General features: G+C 50.6%; 10 protein-coding genes across 10 annotated transcripts; 4 read left to right on the plus strand and 6 right to left on the minus strand.

The window, feature by feature from the left end:
- Positions 1–195: 195 nt before the first annotated feature.
- N7457_008007 (acyl-CoA dehydrogenase family protein) lies at positions 196–1,700 on the minus strand (the record flags this gene model as incomplete). Its single annotated transcript, XM_057179050.1, has 4 exons — positions 196–329; positions 390–997; positions 1,053–1,303; positions 1,368–1,700. The coding sequence occupies 4 exons, from the start codon at positions 1,698–1,700 to the stop codon at positions 196–198; spliced, it is 1,326 nt and encodes a 441-aa protein (XP_057027436.1).
- A 462-nt stretch (positions 1,701–2,162) lies between these two features.
- On the plus strand, positions 2,163–5,303 carry N7457_008008 (sulfite reductase subunit alpha; the record flags this gene model as incomplete). Its single annotated transcript, XM_057179051.1, has 1 exon — positions 2,163–5,303. The coding sequence occupies one exon, from the start codon at positions 2,163–2,165 to the stop codon at positions 5,301–5,303; it is 3,141 nt and encodes a 1,046-aa protein (XP_057027437.1).
- Positions 5,304–5,620: 317 nt separating this feature from the next.
- Positions 5,621–6,922, minus strand: N7457_008009 (tRNA methyltransferase TRM7; the record flags this gene model as incomplete). The annotated part of the gene is made up of 1 exon (XM_057179052.1): positions 5,621–6,922. The coding sequence occupies one exon, from the start codon at positions 6,920–6,922 to the stop codon at positions 5,621–5,623; it is 1,302 nt and encodes a 433-aa protein (XP_057027438.1).
- Positions 6,923–7,126: 204 nt separating this feature from the next.
- Positions 7,127–9,564, plus strand: mak5 (ATP-dependent RNA helicase MAK5; the record flags this gene model as incomplete). Its single annotated transcript, XM_057179053.1, has 3 exons — positions 7,127–7,366; positions 7,432–8,631; positions 8,686–9,564. 3 exons carry the CDS (start codon positions 7,127–7,129, stop codon positions 9,562–9,564), a joined length of 2,319 nt encoding a protein of 772 aa, XP_057027439.1.
- Positions 9,565–9,911: 347 nt separating this feature from the next.
- N7457_008011 (URC4/urg3 family protein) lies at positions 9,912–11,381 on the plus strand (the record flags this gene model as incomplete). Its single annotated transcript, XM_057179054.1, has 4 exons — positions 9,912–10,067; positions 10,124–10,451; positions 10,502–10,675; positions 10,756–11,381. The coding sequence occupies 4 exons, from the start codon at positions 9,912–9,914 to the stop codon at positions 11,379–11,381; spliced, it is 1,284 nt and encodes a 427-aa protein (XP_057027440.1).
- Positions 11,382–12,752: 1,371 nt separating this feature from the next.
- Positions 12,753–13,397, minus strand: N7457_008012 (uncharacterized protein; the record flags this gene model as incomplete). The annotated part of the gene is made up of 1 exon (XM_057179055.1): positions 12,753–13,397. The coding sequence occupies one exon, from the start codon at positions 13,395–13,397 to the stop codon at positions 12,753–12,755; it is 645 nt and encodes a 214-aa protein (XP_057027441.1).
- Positions 13,398–14,051: 654 nt separating this feature from the next.
- Positions 14,052–14,977, plus strand: N7457_008013 (PaaI family thioesterase; the record flags this gene model as incomplete). Its single annotated transcript, XM_057179056.1, has 2 exons — positions 14,052–14,882; positions 14,951–14,977. 2 exons carry the CDS (start codon positions 14,052–14,054, stop codon positions 14,975–14,977), a joined length of 858 nt encoding a protein of 285 aa, XP_057027442.1.
- Positions 14,978–15,802: 825 nt separating this feature from the next.
- Positions 15,803–16,099, minus strand: N7457_008014 (uncharacterized protein; the record flags this gene model as incomplete). Its single annotated transcript, XM_057179057.1, has 1 exon — positions 15,803–16,099. One exon carries the CDS (start codon positions 16,097–16,099, stop codon positions 15,803–15,805), a length of 297 nt encoding a protein of 98 aa, XP_057027443.1.
- Positions 16,100–19,270: 3,171 nt separating this feature from the next.
- Positions 19,271–20,105, minus strand: N7457_008015 (uncharacterized protein; the record flags this gene model as incomplete). Its single annotated transcript, XM_057179058.1, has 4 exons — positions 19,271–19,387; positions 19,441–19,893; positions 19,951–19,992; positions 20,052–20,105. The coding sequence occupies 4 exons, from the start codon at positions 20,103–20,105 to the stop codon at positions 19,271–19,273; spliced, it is 666 nt and encodes a 221-aa protein (XP_057027444.1).
- A 514-nt stretch (positions 20,106–20,619) lies between these two features.
- N7457_008016 (HECT-type E3 ubiquitin transferase UFD4) lies at positions 20,620–26,163 on the minus strand (the record flags this gene model as incomplete). The annotated part of the gene is made up of 4 exons (XM_057179059.1): positions 20,620–20,816; positions 20,885–25,669; positions 25,757–25,833; positions 25,892–26,163. The coding sequence occupies 4 exons, from the start codon at positions 26,161–26,163 to the stop codon at positions 20,620–20,622; spliced, it is 5,331 nt and encodes a 1,776-aa protein (XP_057027445.1).
- Positions 26,164–26,678: the final 515 nt, after the last annotated feature.

A 26,678-nucleotide genomic window follows, 5' to 3' on the forward strand; every position in this document is an offset into this window, starting at 1 on the left:
TACCTCAAGACAAATAGATGTAGCGTAGTGTGTGTTACAAGCTTTCTGGATGCCTAACATGTTGAATCAACACTCTTTCTCGCTCGGTTGTAATATATTGTCGCTTGGCACGTTGGAATTCCAAGGTTAGAACATGAAAAGCCCAAGTAAGGAATGTAACTCCGGTCAAAGATCAGGATTGTACACATGGTCCAATCAAATCTTGGACCTTTGTGAGAGCTTCTTCTCTTCAGATTGATACAGCTTGACCAATTGACGTACAGACAGGTCGAGTAACACATCCTCCGACCCACCGGGAATACGGGCGCCGGGAACATCGCGAAGAATGGCTAGTAGGGACACCTTGTTAGCTTATTTCTGCACGTAGACCAATGATTCAATGGACATACCTTCGACCAGTTCACCCTGACCAGTTTTGGTAAATCCATTGCCTCCAAACAAGAGCACGGCTGTCTGCGCGCATTCATTTAAAACCATCGCAGACTTTGCTTTGGCCAATGCTGTCAAGCCACCAAGCTGACGATCACTTTCTTCCTTGCTGAGGTGAGTCAATTGGTACAAAATCTGTTCCACCCACGCCCACATGGATTCAAGCTCCGCACCTGCCTTGGCTAGACGGTGGCGGACTACAGGCTGGTCCATGAGTGGTTTCCCGAAGGCTTCGCGCTTGAGGCAGTAGGCGAAAGCGGCAGAAAGAGCTACACGAGCCTGGCGAGTGACTCCAACAGCGATGACGAGTCTCTCGTGGTTGAAGTTGGTCATAATGATACGCATGCCATCACCCTCCTTACCGATAATGTTCGACACCGGAACTTTGACATCGTCGAGCTCGATGTACGTGGTTCCGCCGGTGACCTGACCAGAGACTTTCAGTCGGCGCATTGTGACACCAGGGTAGCCCTTGAGAGGTACAACTAATACGGAGAGACCTGGAGCTCCGGGTCCACCGGTTCGAACTGCCATAGTGGCGTAATCCGACCAGATGCCGTTTGTGATCCTGATTGGAAATGTCAGTCTGCATATTGAGCAGTATCATGGAGTTTTTGCCTCACCATTTCTTGCTTCCGTTCACGATATAGTGCTGTCCATCGGCACTCTTGACAGCGGTTGTAGCGATATTGGCGACATCACTACCAGCCCCAGGCTCAGTGATGGCGATGCAACCTCGCTTCCTACCTGTGAGCAGCTCGGGCAAGAATCGCTCTTGCAGCTCAATACTACCAAACTTGTAGATTGGTGCAATACCAAAAGCAAAGCCAGCGTTCAGAGAGCCACCTGGACCACTCAGACCAGAACGGGCCAACTATTCTCCAAATTATTCGTTAGTCAACTTCTAAATGAGATATATCATACATCTCACGAGATACCTCATCACAGTAAATTCCAGTGTATATGTAGTCCCAGTCCTCAACCTTGACACCCAGAATGTCATTGATCCCCAGGCGCTTTAGCCATTCCACGGGCAAGGGGGCCGGCAAGTTTGGCAGTAACATGTTATGTTTACAGAATGTGTCAAACACATGCAGAGGGACTGTTCCCTCACGTTCCCATTCCAGTGCATGCTGAAGTAGGTTTTCCGTCGCGAATTTGCGGCATGCTTGTTGAAAACGGCGGTGGGCTGGCGTGATGTAGGGAGAAGGAAGGCCACGAAGATAAGGTGGCTCAGAGAAAGGGATGGGGTTAGGTGAATTTGATTCCATTATTGCAGATTCAATTCGCTGTCAGATGTTCTGTTTGAGTAAAAAGATTGGTCTGAATGTATGTTTATGAATCCGATTGATCTATGAGGGGATGGCGCCTCCAGGGTCTGGGGTAAAAGTGGGCTACCGAGGTTCGGTGATTTGTGCAGACCCATGCTGTGCACACCCCGCTCGCCCAGTGCACAAGGTCATTGACACCTCGGGCAGCAAGTGCTGACAAATCGATGAGTCATGCTCCGAGAGCGGCCAGGAGATGGCCGGCGCCACTGTCCACACCGCCTTTGAAAAGTCTTATCGCCCGATAACAAGCACGCAATTGCCACTTAACCGCTTTGGGCGAAATGCCGGGGGATTTTACTATAAGCAAGCTATGGGGAGGGGAGATTCTCTTTCTCCCCACCTTCTTCTTCGTCTTTTGTCTTCAGGGGATATCGGTCTTATACCCGGTGTCAAGAAGAAGTCATGGGTTCAACAACTCCTACTCTGTCAGCCTTGAATGGCCCGACATATGTTACAGCCCAGACGCTGATCCAGCAAGTTGCATACGTGCTCAGTGACAAGATCTTCTCCTACTCACCGGAGACTTTTGATCTTGATGCTGCACTTAAGGAATGGACCTTGAAGGGTGAGACCAATGCCAATGGTGAATCTCCCGCTGTCAAGGCTCTGGAAACCCGCCAGGGTGCCGGTAACTTGGCATTGGGTTATCTCTTCTCCCAGGATTTCGACTTGAAGAAGCGCCACATTCCTCAGGGAATTGTTGCTTCATCGGCAACTCTTCCTTATATGCGCGCCGCATTGGAGCAACTCTCTTTGCTCTACTCTGTCGCTAGCCCAGTAGCTGCGCACGTCGCCGCCGTTGACTACGCCGGTGAGGATGGCCTGGTCTCCGACTATGCCTCCGCCCTCTCTCTGACCGAGGATCTCGGTCTGGGTTTGGTCTCTAGTGGCTCTGCCCACGAGTCCCAGCACATGGCTCTCTTCACCACTTTGCTCTCTTCGATTCTTCCCTCAATCCACATCTATGATGGTGTCCGCGTTGGTCGTGATACCACCCGCGTCATTGATGTTCTCGACAAGGATGGTCTGACTCGCACTTATGAGACCGTCCGTAAGACTCTCGATGAGTCCCGAAACCGCCACCTTGATGCCCAAGGCAAGGTTCTTGACCTACTGAAGACACTGAACGGCGAGCTCGGAACCGAGTACGGTGCTTTCGAGTACCACGGTCACACTGAGCCCACCTCTGTCCTGGTCGTCTTCGGCACCGTGGAGGCAACCCTCACTGCCCAGATCGCTCGCTCTCTTGCAAAGGATGGCGTCCGTGTCGGTGTTGTCAATGTCCGTGTCTACCGACCCTTCATTGAGGAGGAGTTCTTGCGCGTTCTTCCCCAGTCCACCAAGACCGTTGCCGTTCTCGGACAAGTCACCTCTGAGCTGGCTGTTCAGGAAGAAGGCATTCACTCTGCTCTCTACGAGGATGTTCTTGCGGCCTTGACTTTCGCCACTGGCCGTGAACATAACCCGGGTTGTGTTGAGATCAAATACCCTCGCTCCCAGCGCTGGGATCTCATCTCTACCGCTGCTGCATTCCAGCGTATTTATGACCAGCCTATCCTCGCTGCCAACGGCGAGACCAACGAGTCCCTGCAGTTGCTGGACCCTGCTTCTGTGCAAGAGTACACCTTCTGGGATGTTGACACTTCGGTCACTGAGGCTGCTGCTCAGACTTTGGGCCAGGCTCTTGGCGCCGACTCAGCGAGCAACGTCACCACCAGCAAGACCTATGACAACCTGATTCAGGGAGGTGCCATTCGTGTCGATATTCGTAAGAGCTCCAAGATTGTTGACGCTCCTTACGCCGTCACCGCTGCCGAGGTTTCATATGTCGGCAACACCGCGCTGCTGAATGACGTTGATGTCTTGGCTTCTGTCAAGGATAATGGAAAGGTCATTATCAACGCCCCAGGAATCAAGGATGAGGACTTGGAGAAGAAGCTTCCCGCTGCCTTCAGACAGGCTGTCGCTCAGCGTGGTATCTCCGTCTTCGTTGTCGATGGATCTGCCATTGATGACTCGTCTCTGGATGCCCTCGTTCTCCAGGCCTCATTCGTGCGTGTCGCTCTGCCCACTCAGGAGGGTCTGGCCACCAAGAAGCTTTCTGCGATCACTGGAAATGCTGAGGCCCTTGAAAATGTCGCTAAGGATCTTGAGAAGGTTCTCCGCCAGATTGAGGTTCCCGAGTCCTGGAAGGAGCCCGAGGGTGTTAGCGAGGCTGTTCAGCTCCCCAAGGACATCATCGCCAACAGCTTTGCCTCGTTCGATAAGAATGAGTCTGAGCCCGCTACTCTCCTGAAGGACTGGGAGACTGCTGCTCGTGGCCTTGCATTCAAGGAGGCCTATGGCACCACGAATGCCCTCCGTCCTGACCTGGCTCACAAAACTTTCACTGTCCACGTCAAGGAGAACCGCCGTCTTACCCCTACCACCTATGACCGCAATATCTTCCACATCGAGTTCGATCTCGGTGAGACTGGTCTCAAGTACGACATTGGCGAGGCCCTTGGTATCCACGCCGAGAACGATCCCGAGGACATCAAGAACTTCATTGCGTTCTACGGCTTGGACCCCGATGCCATTGTTGAGGTCCCCAGTCGCGAGAACCCAGCCGTTTTGGAGAATCGTACTGTCTACCAGGCTCTGATCCAAAACGTCGACATCTATGGTCGTCCTCCTAAGCGCTTCTACGAGGCCCTTGCCGAGTTCGCCTCTGACGAGAAGGAGAAGACTGCCTTGCTCACCCTGGGTGGCCCCGATGGTGCCACTGAGTTCAAGCGTCGCGCCGAGGTTGATACTGTCACCTTCGCCGATATTCTGCTCGAATACCCCTCTGCCCACCCCGAATTCCACGACATCGTCCGCATCGTTGGTCCCCTGAAGCGCCGTGAGTACTCGATTGCCTCATGCCAGAAGGTTACCCCCACCACGGTCGCTCTGATGATCGTTGCCGTGAACTGGACCGACCCCAACGGTCGTGACCGCTTCGGTCTCGCTACTCGCTACCTGAGCCGCCTGCAAGTCGGCTCCCCGATCACTGTCAGCGTCAAGTCCAGTGTCATGAAGCTGCCCCCCAAGTCCACTCAGCCCCTCATCATGGCCGGTCTGGGTACTGGTCTGGCACCATTCCGTGCCTTCGTTCAGCACCGCGCCCTCGAGAAGGCTCAGGGCAAGGAGATCGGTGCTGTTCTGCTGTACATGGGCTCTCGTCACCAGCGCGAGGAGTACTGCTACGGCGAGGAGTGGGAGGCTTACCAGGAGGCTGGTGTCATCACTCTTCTCGGCGCTGCCTTCTCTCGTGATCAGCCCGAGAAGATTTATATTCAGGATCGCATGCGCCAGACCCTGCCCGAGATCATCCAGGCTTATATTCGCGAGGAGGGTGCTTTCTACCTCTGCGGTCCCACTTGGCCCGTGCCCGACGTCACCGCTGTTCTGGAGGAGGCCATTGCCACCGAAGCCAAGAACAATGGCAAGAAGGTCGACACTCGCAAGGAGATTGAGAAGCTGAAGGATGAGGAGCGCTATGTTCTGGAGGTATACTAGACTGTTCTGCTTTGTTTCGCGATAGCATGGTGATACGATTGGCATTTGCTTTTTATTCCCCCTCATTGTATTTAGACCGTCTTAATTCGGGCTAGCGCGTTAGCTTCAAGAGACTCCAAAATGCACTTAGAATGTGATGATTTTCAAGCAATCCAGCCGAGTGATTCAAGTAGATTCAAGTAGATATAATGCAATAGAATGTATTGGGGTATCTGCTTCGAAGACAATGCCTCCCTAGCATGAACCTTGTAAATGCTATGTCGTCTCTAGGTCGTCTATACATACAAACTTTTTCTTAAATCTCATGTAATGGGCTATCAAACTTGACTGGGCAGACCATACTTGGTTTTTCCATATGCACCGCCCTTCTCCTTCCTCAACTCCAAAGCCCGACGATACGGGGGTGCAGTGGGTGGCTGGACAGGATCCAAATTAACATAGTCTGGAGGCAGAGTGTATGATGCATCGGAATCCCAAGCGGAAAGGTCACCACATGCAATGAAAGAAGGGATCCACCGGTTCTCAACGGAAAACTTGTTGGAAAGTTTCTGAGGTCGGGGCTGATCTTCTGATGAGGTTGTGGTCTGAAGATGACGGACTTCGGTAGTATGATTTGGCGCAGCAGTGTTATCGGCAACAGGCTGGACTACGGTATCCCGGACTTGCATGTCCTGATCGATTTGCTCGCGCACCTCGACACCAACATTGCCATCTTGCGATACAGCAACCGGGGCAGCGGCACCGCCGAAGAGGGGATTCTTCAATGCGGCCATGCCGACCACTCCGCTGTCACTGACGGGAGGAATGAAACCTTCGCAGACCACGAAAGCTTCCAAGCTACTAGCGCGACTACTGCGCGGCTTCGCGACGCTCACGCGCTCGAAGACAGTCCGCAGCTGCGCGTAGAGAAGGTCCACATCGCGCCCGCGGAAGATTTTGGCAACGAACTTGCCACCAGGTCGGAGAACGCCCATGGCGAGGTTTAGTGCGGCGTAGAGAAGTTGTGATTGAATGTAGATATCTAGATCGTGGAGGCCTGTTACATCGGGAGCACCATCGGAAATAACCAGATCGACGGGATGGGGTTGTCTGATAGCTTCTGTGACTGGCGATTGAGTGTCGGAGGGGTTGGAGGATTGTTCGTATGCTTCGGGGTCCAGAGCACGCAAGAGAAGAGGAATCGTGGAGGGGTGTGTGATGTCGGCTTTCAGGGTCGTAATGCCTTCGAGTGGCGCCATAGGTTGCAAGTCGATGGAGACGATCTTGACATTCTTCCGAGGCTTTAGTTCGGCGCTTGGGCAAGGCTGAGTGTAGTCCATTTTATCTTCATCGGCTGTTGTTTCTGCGTCCAACCCTTCTTGTTCTTTGCGCTTTTTCTCGAGCCATGCCCGACGGCCGAAGCTCTCGCCCTTGATCAACACACGGCTGAGTACTTGACTCCAGCTGCCAGGTGCAGCGCACAAATCCACGACTCTCGTCACATTGTCCGGGTTCTCGTGCTCGAATAGGTCGAATCTCTCGTCGATCTGGATAAGTTTGAAGGCGGAACGGGCGCGCCAATTTTGTTCCTTGGCGAGACGGTAGTAAGCATCGCGCTTGTCTTTAGATGACTTGCCCATCTTGAAAACAGGCTCCTCAGGCGCAATTGGCAATCGTAGTGTGTTAAAGTGGGTTAATTTTGCGGCCAACGTGGGGAACGAAAAGATAAGATTCCAAAGGCGGACTGAAATTTCTGCCGCTTTTTTTCTTTGCGAATCTTCCCCGACGGTGTATTTGCATCCTACCTAAACACACTGTTATACTCAAGCGTCACTCATTTCAAAATGGGCCAAAAGCGAGGACGCGATCCCAAAGCCCAGGGGGCTGAGGCGAACAAACGCAAGAAGGCAGCGAAATCCAACGGAGCCTCAAATGAGGATAATCGCCCTATCGCTATTGAGGAACTTAACTGGAAAGAAGTTGCAATGCCAGATCGAATGGAAGATGCAGAAGGTTTCTTCGGACTGGAAGAGATTGAGGGTGTGGAGATTATTAAACAGAGTGGTGGAGAGGTTCAGTTCAAGGTATGAGGCTACACGCTTTAATCAATCATGCGAACTGATCGCTAATCTATACGCCTGGTGGATAGGCCAAGTCTGGCAAGCCTAGAAAGTCGATTCTTAAAGCGCCATCCGAGGAGGATGGTGAGGAATGGGCTGGGTTCAGCGACGAAGACTCGTCCGACAAAACTCCTGCCACCGAGGCGACTCCCGCTGCAACTGAAGTGAAGGAAGATAAGAAGTCGAAGAAAGACAAGAAGAAGGAGCAAAACAAAGCTAAGAAAGAAGAACAAAAGTCCAAGGAACAAAAGCCCAAAGAGCAGAAGCCTAAGGATTCCAAACCCGCTCAGGACAAGAGCATCAAGGCCGGGTTATCTTTCGCGGCTCTCGATGATGTTGAAGAAGATGATGGAGTGGACGTATCAGCTTGGGACGGCCTCAACCTTTCACCTGAGACCTTCACAGCACTTTCCAAAATGAAGTTCAGCTCTCCATCGGCCATTCAAAAGGCCAGTATTCCGGCCATTCTTGATGGACACGATGTCGTTGGAAAGGCATCTACAGGTTCCGGTAAAACCCTGGCATTCGGTATTCCGATCATCGAACACTATTTGGACAAGCGAGGCAGACAGGGAGAACAGTCTGACAAGTCCGACAAGACCAAGACTCCGATTGCCTTGATTCTATCTCCTACCCGTGAGCTGGCGCACCAGCTAGGAAAGCATCTTGGAGAGCTTATCGCCAATTCCCCGGATACCAATGCCCGTATCGCTCTCGTGACTGGTGGTCTGTCCATTCAGAAGCAGCAGAGACAGCTTGCCACAGCTGATATTGTTGTTGGAACCCCTGGCCGTGTGTGGGAGATTCTCAGCACAGGAACGGGATTGATCCGCAAAATGCAGAAGATCCAGTTCCTGGTTGTTGACGAGGCGGACAGACTTCTGAGTGAAGGTCATTTCAAGGAAGTTGAGGACATCCTCGGTGCACTAGACAAAAAGCAAGCCGGAGATATTGCCGATATGGATAAGGAAGAGGACGAGGAAGAAGAGCCAAGCCACAGACAGACTCTTGTCTTCTCGGCCACCTTCCACAAGGATCTTCAGCAAAAATTAGCAGGCAAAAGCCGCTGGACCAGTGGTGATATGTTGGACAACAAAGAGTCTATGGAATATCTTCTCAAGAAGCTGAACTTCCGCGAAGAGAAGCCCAAGTTCATTGATGTGAACCCAGAGTCACAGATGGCCGTAGGACTCAAGGAAGGAATTGTTGAATGTCCTGCTATGGAAAAGGTAAAAAAACCGGTCTCGATCCACTCAAATTTTGATGCTAACCCTCATAATTAGGACCTCTATCTCTACTCGGTCCTCCTTTACTACCCCAAGCATCGCACAATCGTGTTCACAAATTCCATCTCCGCCGTCCGCCGCATCACTCAGCTTTTGCAATCCCTTCAGCTCCCTGTGTTTGCACTCCACTCGAACATGGCCCAAAAAGCCCGACTCCGTTCCATCGAACGTTTCTCATCTCCTACTGCCAACCCCAGCTCCATCCTTGTCGCCACCGACGTCGCTGCTCGTGGTTTAGATATCAAGGGTATTAACTGCGTCATCCACTACCACGTTCCTCGCACAGCAGACGCCTATGTCCACCGATCCGGTCGTACTGCCCGTGCTGGTGAGTCCGGAAAGAGTATTCTCATCTGTGCCCCAGAAGAGGTTGTCGGCGTTGCCCGTCTCGCTGCGAAGATCCACTCCAAAAAGGCTAAGAAGGCGGGCGAATCCGACGCACCTAGCAAGAAACTTCCTCTCGAGTCTCTTGACATTGATCGCCGAGTGGTGGCTCGTCTCCGCCCCCGCATGGGTCTCGCCAAGCGGATCACCGACTCCACCATCGCCAAAGAGAAGGTCAACACGGAGGACAACTGGCTTCGCGCTGCGGCCGATGATCTCGGTGTGGAGTACGACAGTGATGAGTTCGATCAGTCTAAGGGTAGAGGCCGTGGCCGTGGTGGTGGCCGCGAAAGGCGTGACAAGGAGGCTAGCGAGTTGAGCAAGAGCGAGATGGCCAGCCTTCGTGCAGAGTTGAAACAGCAGCTCTCCCAACGAGTGAACATCGGTGTCAGCGAGAAGTATCTTACAGCCGGTCGCATTGACATCGATGCCCTTCTTCGTGGAGAGGGCAACGATGCATTCCTGGGCCACCTTGACCCTTTGTCCTTCTAATTGTGCTTTTACCTACGGGAAGCATTGGTTTTGTAAAAAGCATTTTGTGATTTAGTCTATACCAAAACAATGAAACCTTTGGATATTTGACTCGGAATCCTTCGCAAGTGCCCATCGTGGCCTCATCGGACTAGCCCGACGATGGCAGATAAGATACCCCCCAAAGCGATAAGTGACAAAGAAGATACTACGTAGGATTGGCGAGCCATTTCGATGCCTAAAGCTGCCCTAGTCCTCTCGGCCTGCAGGCGATTTACATAAGTGCATTTCTTCCCCCGCCTTCCCAGCGTTTGTACTAAACTCCCTTGGCTTCCTCTTCTGTAGCCTTTATTTCAATCATCTCAATCATGGATCCTCAAATTGAAGAACTGTTAGGCCTAGAAGCCGTCCGTACACGAGCCCATGCTGTCCTCAAACTCGCTGAGCAGGGTCGTCTGAACCATTTCAACTACCACCCCGAACGAATGGAAGAGGCCACCGACTATGTACTGAAACTGATTCAGGTAGGACACCTAACATCAAGAGCATGACACATCAGAATACTCACTCTTTCTCATAGCGCGACTTCGGCCCTGACAAGTATGATACGATCCCACCCCATGGACGCTGGCAGCATTTCGAAGTCGGCGGGGTTCCCCGCATAGCCACGCTCCAGGCTCAATGGGATGCGGAGAAATGCGACACCACCGAAAAGACTCGCCGGCTGATAGATCTTTTCTTCGTCTCCGTCCTTTTAGATGCTGGCGCTGGAGATTTCTGGAAATTTCAGGAACCGGAAACTGGCCACATTCTCAATCGGAGTGAGGGCATTGCTGTGTCTGCCCTACACATGTTCCTGAACGGCGATTTTGCTGGTCAGGATTCCTCGGTGAAACACACTGCCAACGGTAAGCATATCGGAAGTTTTCGGGGATACGACAGTGGCTAATTATAGTAGGTGAGGCATTGCGCAATATCAATGTAGAAATTCTATCCCGTGGCCTGCAGGTTAGTGACTCCAACCCCATGGTCGGAGTACCTGCGCGTGCGGACATTCTCCGTAAGCTTGGCGAGTCCTTGGTGAACAACAAAGATATCTTTGGCCCCTCTGGCCGTCCCGGTAATCTCGTTGGTAAGGTCGTCCCCGCTCATCGCGAGCCAACTGATCTTGGGTCATCCCAGAAATAACTAACCAATTCCTTAAATTTCCAGACTACCTCATTGCCAAATCCAAGGATGGAAAGCTCGACTATAAGGACCTTTGGAACGTCCTACAACGCCTTCTGATTCCCATCTGGCCGTCTGATCGTACTCACGTGAATGGACAGCCCATCGGCGATGCATGGCCCCTGCGAGCACTTGAGCAGCAAGAGGGAGCTGCTTCCAAGCCCTACTCGAATATCCAACCCTTCCATAAACTTACCCAGTGGCTAGCATACTCGCTGATGGTGCCTTTTACTCGCCTGCTCTCGGTCACATGGTCCAACACCCACCTTGGCACCGGCCTGCCGGAATATCGTAACGGAGGCATGCTGGTCGATATGGGAGTTCTGGAACTGAAGCCAGAGGCACTGGCGCGAGGCCTGAGCCTTTCGGGTGGTAGCTTGCCGTCCTTTGGTGCTGGTGATGATGAAATCGTGGAATGGCGAGCTATGACTGTGGCCCTCCTCGATGAACTGCATGTTAAGATTCTTGCTCGCTTAGATGGCGTCCAGCTGTCTCTGCCCCAGGTGCTGGAGGCGGGTTCTTGGAAAGCTGGTCGTGAACTTGCAGCGGCTAAACGTCCCGATACGAAGTGTAGCCCTATCCTTAACTTCGGCGATGGCACCTTATTCTAGTTATCTCATATAGCAATGAATACAGGGCTGTGTTTCGAGACATAATTTATTCGGTGGGATGTTCGTTTAGTAGAGGGTAAATTCGGCCTACTGCAACACAGGATAGGGATGGAAATTGCCTCACAATGTAATTTGATTTATACTGTTTGGTCGGGCATCCAACACGACTCTGTGTGCGAGTCTCGAATTCACTTTCTGTACACAAAAATAGGCGAGGACCTGTCGAGGGTCTATTGCTATGAAACTAGGAAATACAAGTTCAACAAGTTGCTTTAATCATGAAGCTATTCATCTTCTGCAAGGGCTGAAGAGCTTCGTTTCACATCCGCATGTTGAGAGGCTTTAGCAGGATGAATGGTCCAAACATGGACGTAGACCTATGGCGGCTGGATCTCCGTGTGTGGGATGGGCTCAGACGGTTCCACATCGTCGCCGTAATGGAGTAAATGGAGTACCGTGGTCCTGAGGCAAGGTTGAGAGCTGTGTGGGCTTGTGGTCGGTCTCACATATGAATATAAATACTTGCCAATTGGGAGATGACAAATTCACATCGTCGTATCGTCGACTCGTTGTGGTTTGGGAGATAGCTTGCGAAAGACACGGGCGAGCGACGGAACTCATCTGGTGCACCGAAAAGGTCGGGAAACGAGTTTCGTATTGTCGTATTGTCGCGATCGTAATGGGATCAGCGCTCGTATAGATCACCTCCTGAGACAATCGACAGCTGACAACGTTGACTTCTTCCAACAACTCCTGGCACATCATCATCCTCGTCTTCATCAACATCCTTTTTTTTATGGACCTTTTGAAACTGATTCCGCCATCATCGGCCGGCATGAGGAGCTTGGGGTACCACCCGCAGCGGTGCAGCATTAGAAGGAAATGCAGAGGGAGAGGAGAACCGAAATCCTTTGGCAGATGATCCGCTCAACTCAAACATAGTTGTGGGACATGCGAACCCAAACAAAGAGACAAACAGATTACAGCTGTCACCCCACGCCGGAGGATAAGCAGCACACTGTACAAGGCACACGGCGTCGCCGAGCAAACATGACGTCCCCTTGCAGGATACGTCGGCAAGAACATGTATGCCCCACTCTTTCCCTCCTCTCCTCCACGATCCCTCATCACTAAGATCGATGTGTTCCACCACGCTTGAGGTCAGCCGTGGTAGAAGCATGGCAAGGCCGAGGAAACCTCAAGGGAGGCCGCTACTCTCCCCGTCGGGACCTATATGAAGATGAAATGTATTAGCAACAGACTTAATACAAGGCTGAAGTCAAGCGAGGATAGGACGAAAGACACTGGGATCAAAAGGGGAAAACGAAAGGTGAGTGACATACCTTGCAATCAAGAACGAATGTACCTGATTCATGCCTCATCCAGGTCGGCGTCCTCTTCGCCAACGCTGGACTCATCAGCGAGGTACCCCTCCTCGTCATCCATGTCGAAGCCAGATTGCCTGGTCTCCGAGGAGGTGCCTTCCGCGAGGATAGCATCTAGACTGGCATAAAGGGCCGAGCTAGCCTCCGGGTTGTCAGAATTAGAGGAGGGGGGACGGTACAACGGGTTGAAATCCGTTGGTCGAGGACCGCGGGACCCGATGCCGTTGGGAAGGCCGTTGGCCATTCCGTTGACCGCGCCATTGGCGCGGTAGGCTGCAGCAGCGGCAGCGAAAGGGTTGGCAGCGGCTGGGGCGACGTGGTTGGCGAAGGCCGGGGCCTGAGAACGAAGAGCGGCGAAAGGGTTCGCCGGGGCCGGGGCCGGGGCCGAAGCCCTTCCAGCAGCAACGCCGAAAGGATTGGTGGCGGCCAGGCCAGGGCCAGTGCCACTACCCCGTCCGAAGGGGTTGACGATAATCTGGGGAGCGGCTGCCCCACCAGAAGGACGAGGGTTGGTGCCCGAAGGCGAGGAGGAGGAGGAGGAGGAAGAGGAGGAGGAGGAGGAGGAGGTTGTGGTGGTGGTCTGGGGGCCGGAGCCTGCACCAGAGCCGGGAAGAGAAGGAAGGTGGCTCATCTTTGAAGATGAGCGAGCAGACGAGGTGAAAAGGAAGCAAATGAAAGATGAATACCAACCAAATTTGATTGGTATTGGATGGTGAGGATGAAGAGAGAGAGAAGAGAAGAGAAGGTGAAGGTGAGGATATTCCAAAATATACCCAGAGTACGTGACCCTCGTGGCAACAGCTACCCCGTCGAAACCCCCAGATCACCATTGCTTCGTCCGACGCTATACCATGCTACTCGGATACCTGATCTATAGATCTATAGATCTGCGGGTATCTTATCTCGGCATGCCGAAGTGGCGTCTTGGCACTCCGGCCGATGTTCGGCTGCTGAAGACCCACAATTGGGTCCGACAGGAGAAAAATCGGCTTGAAAAACAGATTTCAAAGGTGTGGCGGGTCTTTCTTTCAATTGCACTTCCTGACATCCATTTGCACTAGTGGGTATATTTGTGGTATACTCTTTATACTCTATATACTTCATTTTGTTGAGTCCAAGCTTCCGAGGCTGAAGAAGATCGACAAACTCAACTACAGAGCCGACCGACGCATCTGAGCCGATTCTGCAGTATGTGACCCGATCGGACACTAAACAAAGCCATCTAACAGCACTGCAGCTCCCATCAACATATACTCTTTATTGGCTTTCTTTTATACTTCCCAGGATGTCAAGCATTTCACACAGCGTTCGTCGTCTTCTGCGACCGGCAAACAAGTTTGCTTTCAACAAATACTCGCCTGCAGCACCCATTGCCCGGCTGCACCAACAGGGCCCATCCCGTTCAGCCGTCGTTCATGAACAAGCACTTCCCCACAGTCAAACAGAGGGAGCAGCATTCCTCTCTCAAACCCAGCCCCTAACACCTCTGCACCATGGTTCAGCAAACCTCGATTCCCTCGTTTCCCAAATTCCCCTGGTCCAGAATCTCCGCGATACCCACAGCACCTACAAGGAAACCCGTCCTCACCTCGCAATTCCCCCTATTATAAGACAACACCACCTGGTCGGCGGCAGCTTGTCTGGTCCAGGAAAGCTTGCATTTGCACCCTACATGTGGCTCTCCACCGGAAAGCCCGGAGCAGAGGCCAACAGCAGTGAGCGCGCTAGCCGCGTTGTCTCAGTATTCCACATTGGCCAAGATCTCTGCGGACATCCCGGCTTTGTGCACGGTGGCCTCCTCACTGTACTCTTTGATGAGGTGTTTGCTCGCTGTGTTTCTGCAGCTTTCCCCAGCGGGCTGGGTATGACGGCAAACCTGAATGTGGATTTCCGCAAGCCTGGTCTTCCCGACCGGATGTATGTGCTGCGCACTGAAACGGTTAAGGTTGAGGGCCGCAAGGCTTGGGTTGAGGGTCGCATGACCTACCTTCCTATGAACTTGCCTGCGGACTCTCAAGGCATTGTGCCTGATGTTAGTTTGCTACAGGAGGAGAGCGAGGGAGCCGTAATGGTTGCTGAGGCCAAGGCTTTGTTTGTGGAGCCTAAGTTTGCGGATGTGAGTTATCCTTTCCTTTCTTCATTTATGCATTTAGATGTAGTACATTTGGCTAACAGATTTCGCAGTCTATGGTGTCCATCTATGGGAACTGAAGTTCTGTTGTGAGAAGTTGGCGTTATATCCCCCTGCATACATTATAGATTATAGAGACATAGAGACATAGAGCTTTTTGATAGACTATTAGAATGATACATTTTTCCAATTTTTGCAATGGCTTTCGGACAACCTTTGGACTTTTGGGCTTTTGGGCTTTTGGATATAGCCAATTTCACCTACATACATAAGCGACCTGGGTCCTGGACACCCGTGGACCTATAAGAGGACCATAACCCTCAACAAACAATAAAATGCATCTAAACTCCCAACATTATTCAATAAAACTTAGAACTCCTACGCTCCCTCATCCCAATGATATCCGAGCACATCCACTACTTTGGCGGAGATAACCACACAAACTAACGCGATAATATCATGTCACTTGTCGTATGTCACAAAAGAGCTAGATCATGCAAGGTCGGCGCCACAGCCCCATATATTATTCTGTCAAAACACTATCTGGATATCTATATACCTACTAAAATAAATGCACGGAATTTGGTCACCGTTGATACACATCCCACAACTGTAGAGAACATCACAACATATTTTTCCACTTCCGCGAATCTAGTTGTCTAAGAAGTTCTTAACACAGTAGCTATTGTGGCTGTGAATAGGATCTAGGATTTTCATGATATAAAGCGCCTCCTTACATTCTCAATGTACATTTGCAAAACAAAGCCCTTCAATATACAACGGATTGTATATACACCCATGAGGCACTAGGTACCTAGATATCGTTTCTGTGTAAGAGACACAAGCAGTACATCTGGTATATCCAGCTGGAGATTATAATAAGCTTTTATGCTATAGTGGACATATCACATTTTGCCCTTGACGGGACTCCTGGTATCGAGGCTAATTTCGACGACCTCCGCCGGCGTGAGAAAGTCAAAGATCGTCTGGTTGAAGATACCCATCTCAGACGATAGGAAGTCGATTCCATCGTGGGTTTGATGATTGTCCGTTGTGAACATGACCAGGCTCAGATCACTGTCCAAGCATTTCTGGGCATGCCCTGTGATCAGGGCCTGCAATTCTTCTGAGGGTGCCATGCCATAGTGCTTCACGGCGCTGGTAGCGGAAAGGTAGAAACAGAAAATTTTTGCGAAATGCATCTTCGTCGTTTGTTTTGGAGTGGATTTTGTCAGTTCCGAGGGAAAGAGTCTGTATATGTGCAACGCTGTAGCCCGGGGCTCGTAGAGAAGGTCTCAATGAAGAATGAGGAGGAGAGTTCACAGGAGTATAATGCTCATACTTTAAGCAATGTTTCCCCATGAGATTCTCCCTGTTAAAATATCTGCTCATGAAGTGCCTGAGTAATATCTAGCATCGGTCTTCGAACTCGCCCCCGCTCAAGACACGTACCTGATTCTGTCCCGCGTTTCCAAGGTGCACACATTTTTCCAGATCAAGGTTGGCTGGATTAGGCTGGCTCATCCTGATGTCCTTGCTGTCTGATCCCACATTGCATCAGGGACGGGATGACAGTCCCGGTCCATTGTAGTGTCGCCTTCTACACAATGCGACACAGGCTCGAGTGAGAACCTGCAGGGGTATGTATATGCACGGTATTGCCCATATTGCATTTAATGAAACCGCATTACAGTGTGTGGTTCGAAATGCGGCACTAATCCGAGTTAGAAGTGCTGGTACCACACGCTAATGCATGGCGTATGCAGGGGCGCTTGTGGCGTTTTATTTGGCGGTAGGGTATAAGCACCATTTAATTCCCTTATGCGTCTACTCTTTAAACATAGTTAGCCCTAGGTCATTGAAAAGAGAATGGAAGTCGACTATTTCCAAGAATATAGGCTCACGATCAAATGCTTGTATTTGACACTGTGCTGGATTCGAAGGAAGATCGGCTATATGCCTAGATGGGGCTTATGTGAATGCGCCCTCCAGGGCCCCATGCGGCAATTGATGGAGTTGGATTCCAAGGTTTGGTTGGGGGCGGGGCGGAAAGGCCCGCTACTTGGTATATGGCTTTCAAGTTTGATAGACGGTGTCTCTACTCCATAGGGCATTACTGATTCAGTTGATCTCCAGGGCCAAGTGTGCTAAGTGGATAAATTCATTTACTTATTGCAAGGCTGCCGTTTTCATTTACTAATACATACTTCAATAAACGGCTTTCTCTAACTCTGAATGTTGAAGAAAAACTGCAATTGAGGATGTATGTCCACAGGATCCGATCATATCTGGCTATCGTGCCCGGGAGCCTTTTTGTGCCCCAAGAGAATGGAATAAGTTGAGAAGCAGAAGTTGGACGTTTCTAGTGCACCGAAATTGGACATAAAAAAGCCGAGTACTGATCTGCGGCCCCCATTTGGAGATCTGCTCTGAAATGTAACCCTGTAGATTGGATCAATCCATAGCACATAGTACTTTCCATGCGAGCTGCATTGAAACTTTGCCCGGTCAAAACAAGTAAAGAACACTGTTGACTGATTCAATCATGAGAAATGTACGGGCTGACCGGAGGAATGGCCCTCACATGTCCCAAGATCACGGTTTTGCGACTCCTCTAGACGCACGGGGACTCCAGGGCTAGATGATCACAGGGTGGTCTTATAGATCAGTTATAAATGTAAATTCGCAGCGCTAGCTGCAGTTAGGCCTTCAGAATGTCAGTATGTCAGTCAACTGGGGTCTTCGATCCTGATATCAGACATGTAATATGTCACTTGAGTCTAACTGTCTAAATTTCACGTCCTGTTCTCATTCCCCATGATTAAGCCAGTCTTATATTTCCATCTATTAGTTAAATCCTAATTACCTAGGCACAATGAATGTGTTTTCGTTTGGCCGATAGCCGTGCTGCCTTGTTCAAATGGGGTATTTTGCTCGCACTTTATTTAGGCCGACACTTAGGGGGCGAACGGACACGTGCGGGGATAGAAAGGTCCCTATATATTCCGACCCTGGCCCGCTTGCTAGTTGCCTCTATGCCCAAACAATATCTTATTTAACCCTATCAACATCATATTCCTCCACCCCCTATGGTGTCTCAATAGAAGCCGTCATCTTTCACTCTGCACACCACCCACTCAGACTACAGTTTAAATACTTGTTGGACAGGTAGGATAAGTCTATTCTTCAACCCGAATTAATATACACTCAGTTGACAAACCACTGCTTGACATTGTACATCAGTTATGTTGCATTATCATGGATACCAACCCGAAGACTGAAGATAGAGACACCTCAAAACCTCCCCCTCCCAAGGCCAACACGACTAGAACGTTTATCGAAGGGGTCGTGATTTCGTCTTTGACCCTCTTGAGCACCAGTATCTTTGAAAATACCTTCTTCACACAGGTTGACAATCACTCCCTCCTTCATTACGGTGTATTTGCATCATTTTATGTATTATTTTATCACTCGTACGAGAAGTACAAGTCATCATAGGTACATAATCTTTTGAAGGTATGTGAAGCTTTGTCTATACCTATGATGGCAACTACCTGATATTCGGGATTTTCTTTAGCTGTTTTTACTTCTTATAATAGTTTATCTCCTCACCCCATTGGCCAAAGGTGACCCTAGGAGGATCTAGTTTCAATCAGCTAGGAACTTCAGATCTTTTGACAAACTCCAATTCGGCGAAGTCATCGGGAATTAATCGCATCCCTCCATCTATGGACGTTAATATGCCATGCTGCTACCTTTTTTGGTCAAATAATTCCATTAGGTCCGACAGAAAACGGTATAAGGGGATTTGCCTAGGTAGTTGGCCGTGGCCCTCTACACTGGCTACATACAACATACGATGCCAAGAATTGGGCTGTATTTTTGGCTGGCGCCACCCTCGTGGGCCCGGGAGCGGCGTTTTATAGTTTTATGGTTAATTCTTCGGAAGAGAGAACTTGTATAAGAATAGATACCAGTATGGGCTCAGGATATGGCTGGTTTGAATAATATATAGCATTTTATACGAGCTTTGATAGAGACTAGGCTATAAGCACCGTTGAGGGTCTATCTTTCCTACGCGAAATGGTGCCATGCTATATTCCCAATATTGGATTCATCCGTACCGGGATCATATTATCGAGCCGGATCAGAGAAGGATATCCGCCCGCACTTGTGAATTAGAATTTTGCGTTTTTTAGCAACACTGGAGGAGGAGAAATCATAACTCATATTACTGCCGACGTAACCTGGATTCGAGGGCTAGGCTATACTGGGTTCGTCCCAATGTATCGAATGTGGTCCATATCGAACCAACGCCTTTCAATCCTTGGACAAGTATTCCCAAAAAAGGAGATACACGTAGCGTCGGAGTATCAATTACTTACAAAATCAAACACAAGTTTCCCACAGATATATTGTCCCTTTGTTGTCATGACCACCACTCGACGAGAGAAATAGCGCACTTCCCCGATCATTTCAAATCCCCAGATCTGCATTTCGACTCAGTTTATATAAAACAAACCATACAGATCGCAACACATACCTGTTCTGCTGTCCATCCAGCCTTCACATTCTTCTCAGAAGTGTGTACCCAGAGACCAGGACCCTTTTCAGGCATCTCGCTTTGTTCCTCAACGAGAAACCCGGCTGATTTGCTTCCATCCACCTCAATTTCCCCACGCAAATACTGCTTGATCTGGTCATTGACCTCGGAAGTCAGAAGCTCAAAGTCCGGTCTTATAATTCCATCGTGATCAGTAACGCCATGGACGAATTCGCACTGGCCCTGAACCACACCGAAGAAGTAGTCTTCGTGATCGGCTATTTTCCAATCGAGCACACGCTCTTCTTTAGTTCCAGCCAGACCTGCCGAGGCCGTCTGTGTAAAATCGATTCTCGTTGCGGGGTCTGTGTCAGAGGCTGGCTTTGACTGTGAGATTTGGAGGTATATAGTTGCCAATCCGAACGCTTTGCGGAGTAACCAGGATACCTTTTGCTAAATACAATAATTCTTAGCTTTGAAATTGTAAGATAAACCGGCAGCGAATCGAACCAGTTTGAGGATAGGATCCGTTTCGCTGGTTAGTGCCTTGTTCTGTAGACAGGTGTACGATCAGCATTTTGCTGCACCGTGGAAAGAGGAGCACCAAGTACCAATATCCATTCACCGCTAAGGTGTTCGATGGTAACTCGTGGAGGAGCAGCCATGGGGAAGGCAGGTTATGGAACTGATCGCTTGATTTGAGCAAGTCTTTGGGCAGGAAGGTAGATGTAGGTGGAATACATTGCATCCTTGATTCATTCGCTGATGCAATTCTCGGAGGGAAAGGGAAAAGCCACTTTGTTCAATAGTGCTACAGTACATTTGCACAAACTTAGAGGAGTCTGTCACTTAGAGCACCGACATCTACATTATGCGAAGCTAGATTTCAATAGGAAGTCACCATTGCTATCTAGGTAATACCACTATCGTGAGGAACCCCCGCCATGACGCCTTTCGACCCAGGCATATGAAAAAGGAAAAAAACAAGAAAAACAACGAAACAGCCCGTCCGAAAACTTGGGAATTTGAGGTGGAAGGGATAATCACAAACAGGTCGTCGTCACATCATGAGTGGATACTCGTCCTGGTTGAGAAAGACGGAAGCGAGCAAAAGAGAGGAGAGGGAGAGAGCGGGTAAGGAGAGTAGGTCGGGTTGGGAGTGAATATTTGTCCACAGGACTAGGAGAGATGGAATGCTCCTTGGCCTTCCTTGATGGCTACCGAGAGGCGTTGTTTGAGGACGTTAAGGTCGCTATAATCGGGCAACTTGAGGTAGTTGACGCAAGTCATCACACTGGGGAGATAATCGTCGGGAGTATATGGATGTTCGCTTGGGCGGCACACCACAGTGAATATTGGCGTGAGACTCTTGAAACCTATGTCGACTGTGTTAGAATATTCCAATTGGGAATGTATGATTGAGTGCAAAATGGAATTAACATACCTCCAATGGGGAGCTTAGGGCTACCAGTGACGAACTGGAGGAAATCTCGGCGTTGCTGGTTGTCCAGCTCGCTCATGGTTTGAAGCAGGTTGCGAACACTGCGGCTGTCCATGTTGAATCCGTGATCGGCCTTGATAGAGTCCATCAATGTCTCGATGGACCAATCTTCCTTAGCCTGTCCGAAAAGCATGACAAGTTCGCTTGGAGTGAAAGCTCGAAGAGAAGAGAATGGGAAGACCTGCGAGAATCCAGCCCGGAATGCATCGACTTGACGCCGGACACCGCTGCCCAGAGTCATATCGATGACCCTTTCAATATAAACATCAACATTTTCGATTGTCAGCGGGATGTCGGTGCCGTCAGGAATCAACTCGATAGCGGGATAGCCAGGAAGAGTGAAATCCAAGCCTAGATCGTCAACCCTTGCACCCTGGACCGTGATATTTTGCAGTGCCTCGGTTTTCTGGGCTGGCGAAAGAGATTTGTCTTGTTCAATCGCGTTCTTGGCGCTGACAAATTGCTTCAGCATAATCAACGAGTTCGCCAGATCTTGGTCAACAAGCTTGACAGTGCCCAGTGATGGTGCTACTGACGACAAAGTATCTGCGATACGGAAGAACGCTGGATTGAACGAGATGTCGATGATCCTGGAGTCAAGCATCGAGCGGGCCACGAACTTTCCAAGTACCTTGAAAAGATTTAGTTGCTTCTTGCCGTAGTCGTGGGCTGCTTGCTCATCACTCATGGGCGCTGGGAAGAGGCCGCGCTTGCCGAATGCGTATTCCGCGGAAGAGCTACCATCTGCATCTCTCCAGATCTTGAGCTTCTTCTTTGAGAACTCCTTGGATACTGTGGAGTAGAATTCAAGAGTAGGTCCCAATCCAGTACCAACTTCCTCAAAGTACTCAACTTCAAGAATACTGGGGGAAGAGCCATAGAGTTCCATGACCTTCAATGCAGAATCAAGAATGCGAGAGCGAGAGATCCGCACCTTTTGGCGCTGGAGCCGGCCAAGGAATGGTCGATCGTCGCGGCGCATGTCCCGTCGGCTGTCCTCGCCACTTTGGGAGTTTTGCCATCTCATCATTGCCCGCGAGTACCCGAATGCAGTCGATTGCAGGAACAGGTGTCTTGTCTCGAATGGGAACAAGAAGGAGAAAAGCCTGGCCAGGTCTTCACTCCAATTTGGAAGACAATCGCTTGCCACAATCAATGGCTCCTCGAGTTGTCGATTAAGCTTGGCTGTAAGCTTGGTATTGATGAACTGGGCCAAGGGCTCCGACGTGATGGCGGAGTCCTTGTTATCGGTCAGGATATCGTCAATTGTTGCGTTCATTTCATGCAAGACACGGAGCAAACGAATGATGGATGAAGTGGTGGGGTCTTTATCGAGAGATGCCGGGATAACGAGGGTATCTCCCTCAGAGGAAGCACCCTGTGTGGTTGAGGCGAGGGTGGAGGGCTCTGGGGGTGGAGGACCAGAAACGCGTTTGAATGTGATGGTGTGGACTGCTGACCAGACATTCTTGGCACTACTCTCGTCCAAATCCTCACGGTCGTGGTGAACACCACGGTAGATGGTTGTCTCGTTGGTAACAGGCTTTCCGTCTACAAAGAACTCAAGGTGCCAGTCCTGGGGAACCGAAGCTGTTGCAGCGGCGTAAGATGAGAACGGACGTCCTGCAGTGGCGAGCGAGGCGTTACGCGTACGGTTGGGGGTAGCGGAAGGAGTTGACGATGAAGGTTTGGATGCAGTAGTCTGTGATGGAGTCCCAACTCGGGTACCATCCTCTTTGCGAGCTGTGACCTTGCCCGAGGATCCCACCTCCATATTGACAGCCGAGGGATCGGAGACGTGATCATTTTCCATATCCTCATCAAGATCATCAACAATTGCGTTGAGCTCTTCGTCTTCATCGTCTTCGCCACCGTCTTCTTCCTCATCGGTCAATTGTCTTTCGTCGGCACATTCAAGCGGTTCATCATCGTGGTCATCGTCTTCTTCTTGAACGCGATTAGATCGATGACTCCGCGTATGGCCCGTCGTAGGATCATAAGTGCCATCGGTACCATGTGGCCCTCCTGCGGCGCCCGGAAGATTTAATCCTGACCCGGAAGCAATCTGGTCACGAAGCCGGGCTGCATTGGCAATTTGAGAAAGAATCGAGTCCCTGGTTCGTGATGAGCGAGGCTTTTCCGCCATAGCGATTCGTGGATGAAGGAAGTCATCCAATGCCTTGAACGTAGCAATAGCATGGATTGATACCATAATGTTGCGGTAGGGACGAGGAATTTCGGACTCATCATCAGCTACAAGCTTCAGTCGAAGTTGTTTGCTCAGCATATAGGCGGCATTGCTGCGAGTGTTCTCGAGGGAATTGTGGCTGATGGTGAGAACTTCGAAGTGTTCTGTTCTACTGAGTAGATCTTGCAATTTTCGGATCAGAACACTGAAGGGCGTGGTGGCAGTACTTTGACTTTGAGCCTTGTCCGAGATTGAAACGCCCATGAACGCCTGCAAGAAGGCGGCCCTCGATTCACGAATAGAAGGGGCTTGGTAGTTACCCAGGACAGTGAGGAGGACTTGGATAATGCCAGAGTTCAATAATTCAGAACTGGTAATGCTCTCCAAGGCCTCACCACCAAAGTACGATGCAAGCTGTTTAAACAGGAGGTGACCGTTCTGACCGCCATGAGCGTAACGGGACTTGATTTCCGAGGCGAGAGACTTGAGTGCTGTCAAGATCCTCAGAGCCTCTGCTCGGACTGTTTCGCCATGAGTCGCTTCATAGACCTCCAAGAAAGCTTGAGCATCTCGAATGACTACGTCATTGAGTGCATTATCCATCTTTTGAAGACTACGTGGGCCGGACATGGAGTCATCCTCGGAATCAGACATATCATGGTCATCGTCCTCGTCGTCATAGTCATCGACTTCATCATCTTCATTTTCGTCCTCGTCATCTCCATTATTTGCGACGGCCCGGTTGGCGCCGCGAGATGGATCTGTAGTTGTGTCCATATTCGTGGAATCAACTAGATCAGGGATCTCCTTGTCACCCGATAGAGAGCCTTCGGATAGTTTGATGATCTCAGAGATCACTCCCTCGCGATGGAATTGATGCTGATACACATGTTCAAGGCGCTGGAACAATAGCTCTGCACAGCGAAGAGCCAAAGATACAAGAGATGGGTGATCTTTTTGGGAGAGAATTGCAGCCAGGAATGAGGCATACGGAACTGTACGTAGGGCGTCTTCAATCAAAGACGGCTCGAGAATGTGCAGCATTTTAAGCTGTGCAATCAGGACTTTTTGACGGACGTGCAAGTTGACTGTGCTCGAGTAGGCATCGGTCAAAGTTGGGAAGAGGATCATTGCGAAACGCTTCAGTTCAGCCTTGCAGTCGACGAGCAACGATCGCCTTTCCTCCACTGCCTCCTTTGTTTTGGGTGATCTCAAGCCAATAGACATGTGGCTATCGAAGTATGAGCTCAGCAAATTGTCTGTCTTCGAGGCGTCGCGGCTGGGAACACCAGGCAGTAGCTCGCAGATGACATTGAGCGTCTCAAATACCTGCTCGCGAGGACGATGAATTAAAGCTTGCATAACTAGCACGCTGTCCATCTTAACAGCCGTATTATCCACATCTTGCGGTGGTGACACGCCGGTCAGTATTTGGTAGAGTGTATCTACTACATCCATTTTGAGAAGTTCGTTCGATAGCCGGGGGCTAGTTTTGGATACGATTGCCAAAACCCTGAGGAATTGCGTGTGGATATGAGGCCCGATCAGGTTCGTCGTTCCCGGCAGGAGGAGCCGAATAACAGCCTTGAGCATCGCGGGGTCAATCAACTCCTCCAGATTCTCGGGACGGTGCTTGAAGCTCTCGACGATCCGTGATACACACAGGCACGCTTGCTCCACGACCTTGGGGTCATTGCTAGCCAACACATTGAGTAGTGTGGGCATTACATCCCGTACCACAGGGAACGAGTCATGAGGGAGATTACGGCAGCAGTTGGCCGCCGTGGTGACTGCGGTGCGTTGAGTGCTTGTGGGGAAGAAATCCAAATATGTGAGGCACGCAGTCAATCCACCTTCCCGCACAATGGAGGCAGGAAAATCAACCGAAATCTTGGCCAATGTACTTAACGCCTGTTCGGCTAGGTCGATAAACTGTATATCAAGCAACTTTTGACAAAGGATGGGTACAGCACCACCATATACAACATTTGCTACGGAGCCTCGCAGGGCCTCCATAAGGTTGGCGAGAGAACGGCATGCAAGAAGCATGATCTCGGGGTTCTCTTCGCCGAACTGGTTTGGCTGCATCAAGGCCACAAGCTCCTTCACATAGGGGTCAGGCGAGAACTGACCAGAGAGGTTGTCCTCGTTCGAGACAAGCAGGAGATCCGATAATTCCTGGAGAGCAATTAGCTGCAGAGAAGGATCATCCTTTGCTCTCAGGTTGCAGAGAATGTCTCGAAGGCGTGAAGACATGCCAGTCATCATGCCAGTGAGCGCACGGAGAGTGCTCTGGAGCCCCATTGGAGTTCGACCACCGAACAGACTGCTGTGGAATGGATCCATATCATCGTCATCGAACGCCGAGGGGTTAGTGCCATCGTTGCTCTCCCCCGTTTGGGATCCTTGATGCTCTTCGTGTTCCTCATCTTGCTCAAGCTCCTCCTCCTCCGCATCACGCATCACGACATCGGGATTAGATTTGACGGACCGCTTTTTCGAGCGTCGGGGTGGGGGAGATTGTGTTGTCCCTGGTCGATCTATGTACAAACATCAATGCATCAGTAACCATTGGACTTAGACATCAATGCCTTATGTGACCGCAGATATTCATCCATTGATCTTACCATTACGACTAGACTTTCGCCTTGTTGGTTGTGGTGAGATTGCCGACTTGGATGATTCTTCGGAGGGCCGAGACGGTCTACACCAGCAGATCAGGTCAGCTTGAAACTCGCATCTCGCCGTTACTTAGCGCTTACCCTGGTTGTGACATAGCTGCGCGGCTGCGGGCGCCTCGCCGAGGTGCAGCAGCAACAGGACCAGTGGACGGAGCTGCCTGGGGTGCTGCGGTGCGTGTTCGCTTGGTCTTTCTTTGTGGCGAAGGCGGTGCTGGAGCGTCTGCTTGCCGGTCGTGGCGGGAAGATGCCTTGCGTTTCCGTGACGAGGTTGAGCCGGTGGATTGTAGCGGTGTACCGGACTCAGGGGGTTCTGTGGCGAGTCTCGCAGAGGAGCGAGTTATTCTGGATGACATGAGAAAGTGATCTTTTTGGATTTATGGGTGACGATTAAAAGGGCGTGAAGAAAGAGAAAGAGAAAAGAAGAAGGAGATGACCGGGATGGTCCAAGCGATAGGCAGGTAGTTGGGTAGACAGATGACGAATCTAGAAGTGTAGAATCGATGATGATCTTAGGACTGCTAGCGAACCATCCACCCAAGAACAGCCGAAGGGACAAACGGAGCACGCTCAGGGATCATCGACCAGATTCTGGCCAGTGAAAGTTCACGGAGGGGAAATCTGATCCTCCAGTGTATTTGAAGGCGGAGAGAACGGGTGGGAAACTACCTCAGGGAAGAAGAGGCCGTGGAAGTGCCTGCGGGGGAAACGGGATAATCCTCGAGAGGGTCCTGGCGGTTGGCGGAGGGCCTTTGCCTGGCCATAAGTTATCGGATATGGGAAGCTCGATTGAGTATTCGTCGTCGCCGTTTTTAACCCGCCATCCGCATATACCGCTATTCAAGGCTAGCCGAGAGAGCGAGCTGGGCGA

The sequence above is a fragment of the Penicillium paradoxum genome (genome assembly GCF_028828445.1).
Source record: "Penicillium paradoxum strain IBT 22861 chromosome Unknown utg000007l_segment0_segment0, whole genome shotgun sequence".
NCBI classification, from domain to species: Eukaryota; Fungi; Ascomycota; class Eurotiomycetes; order Eurotiales; family Aspergillaceae; genus Penicillium; species Penicillium paradoxum.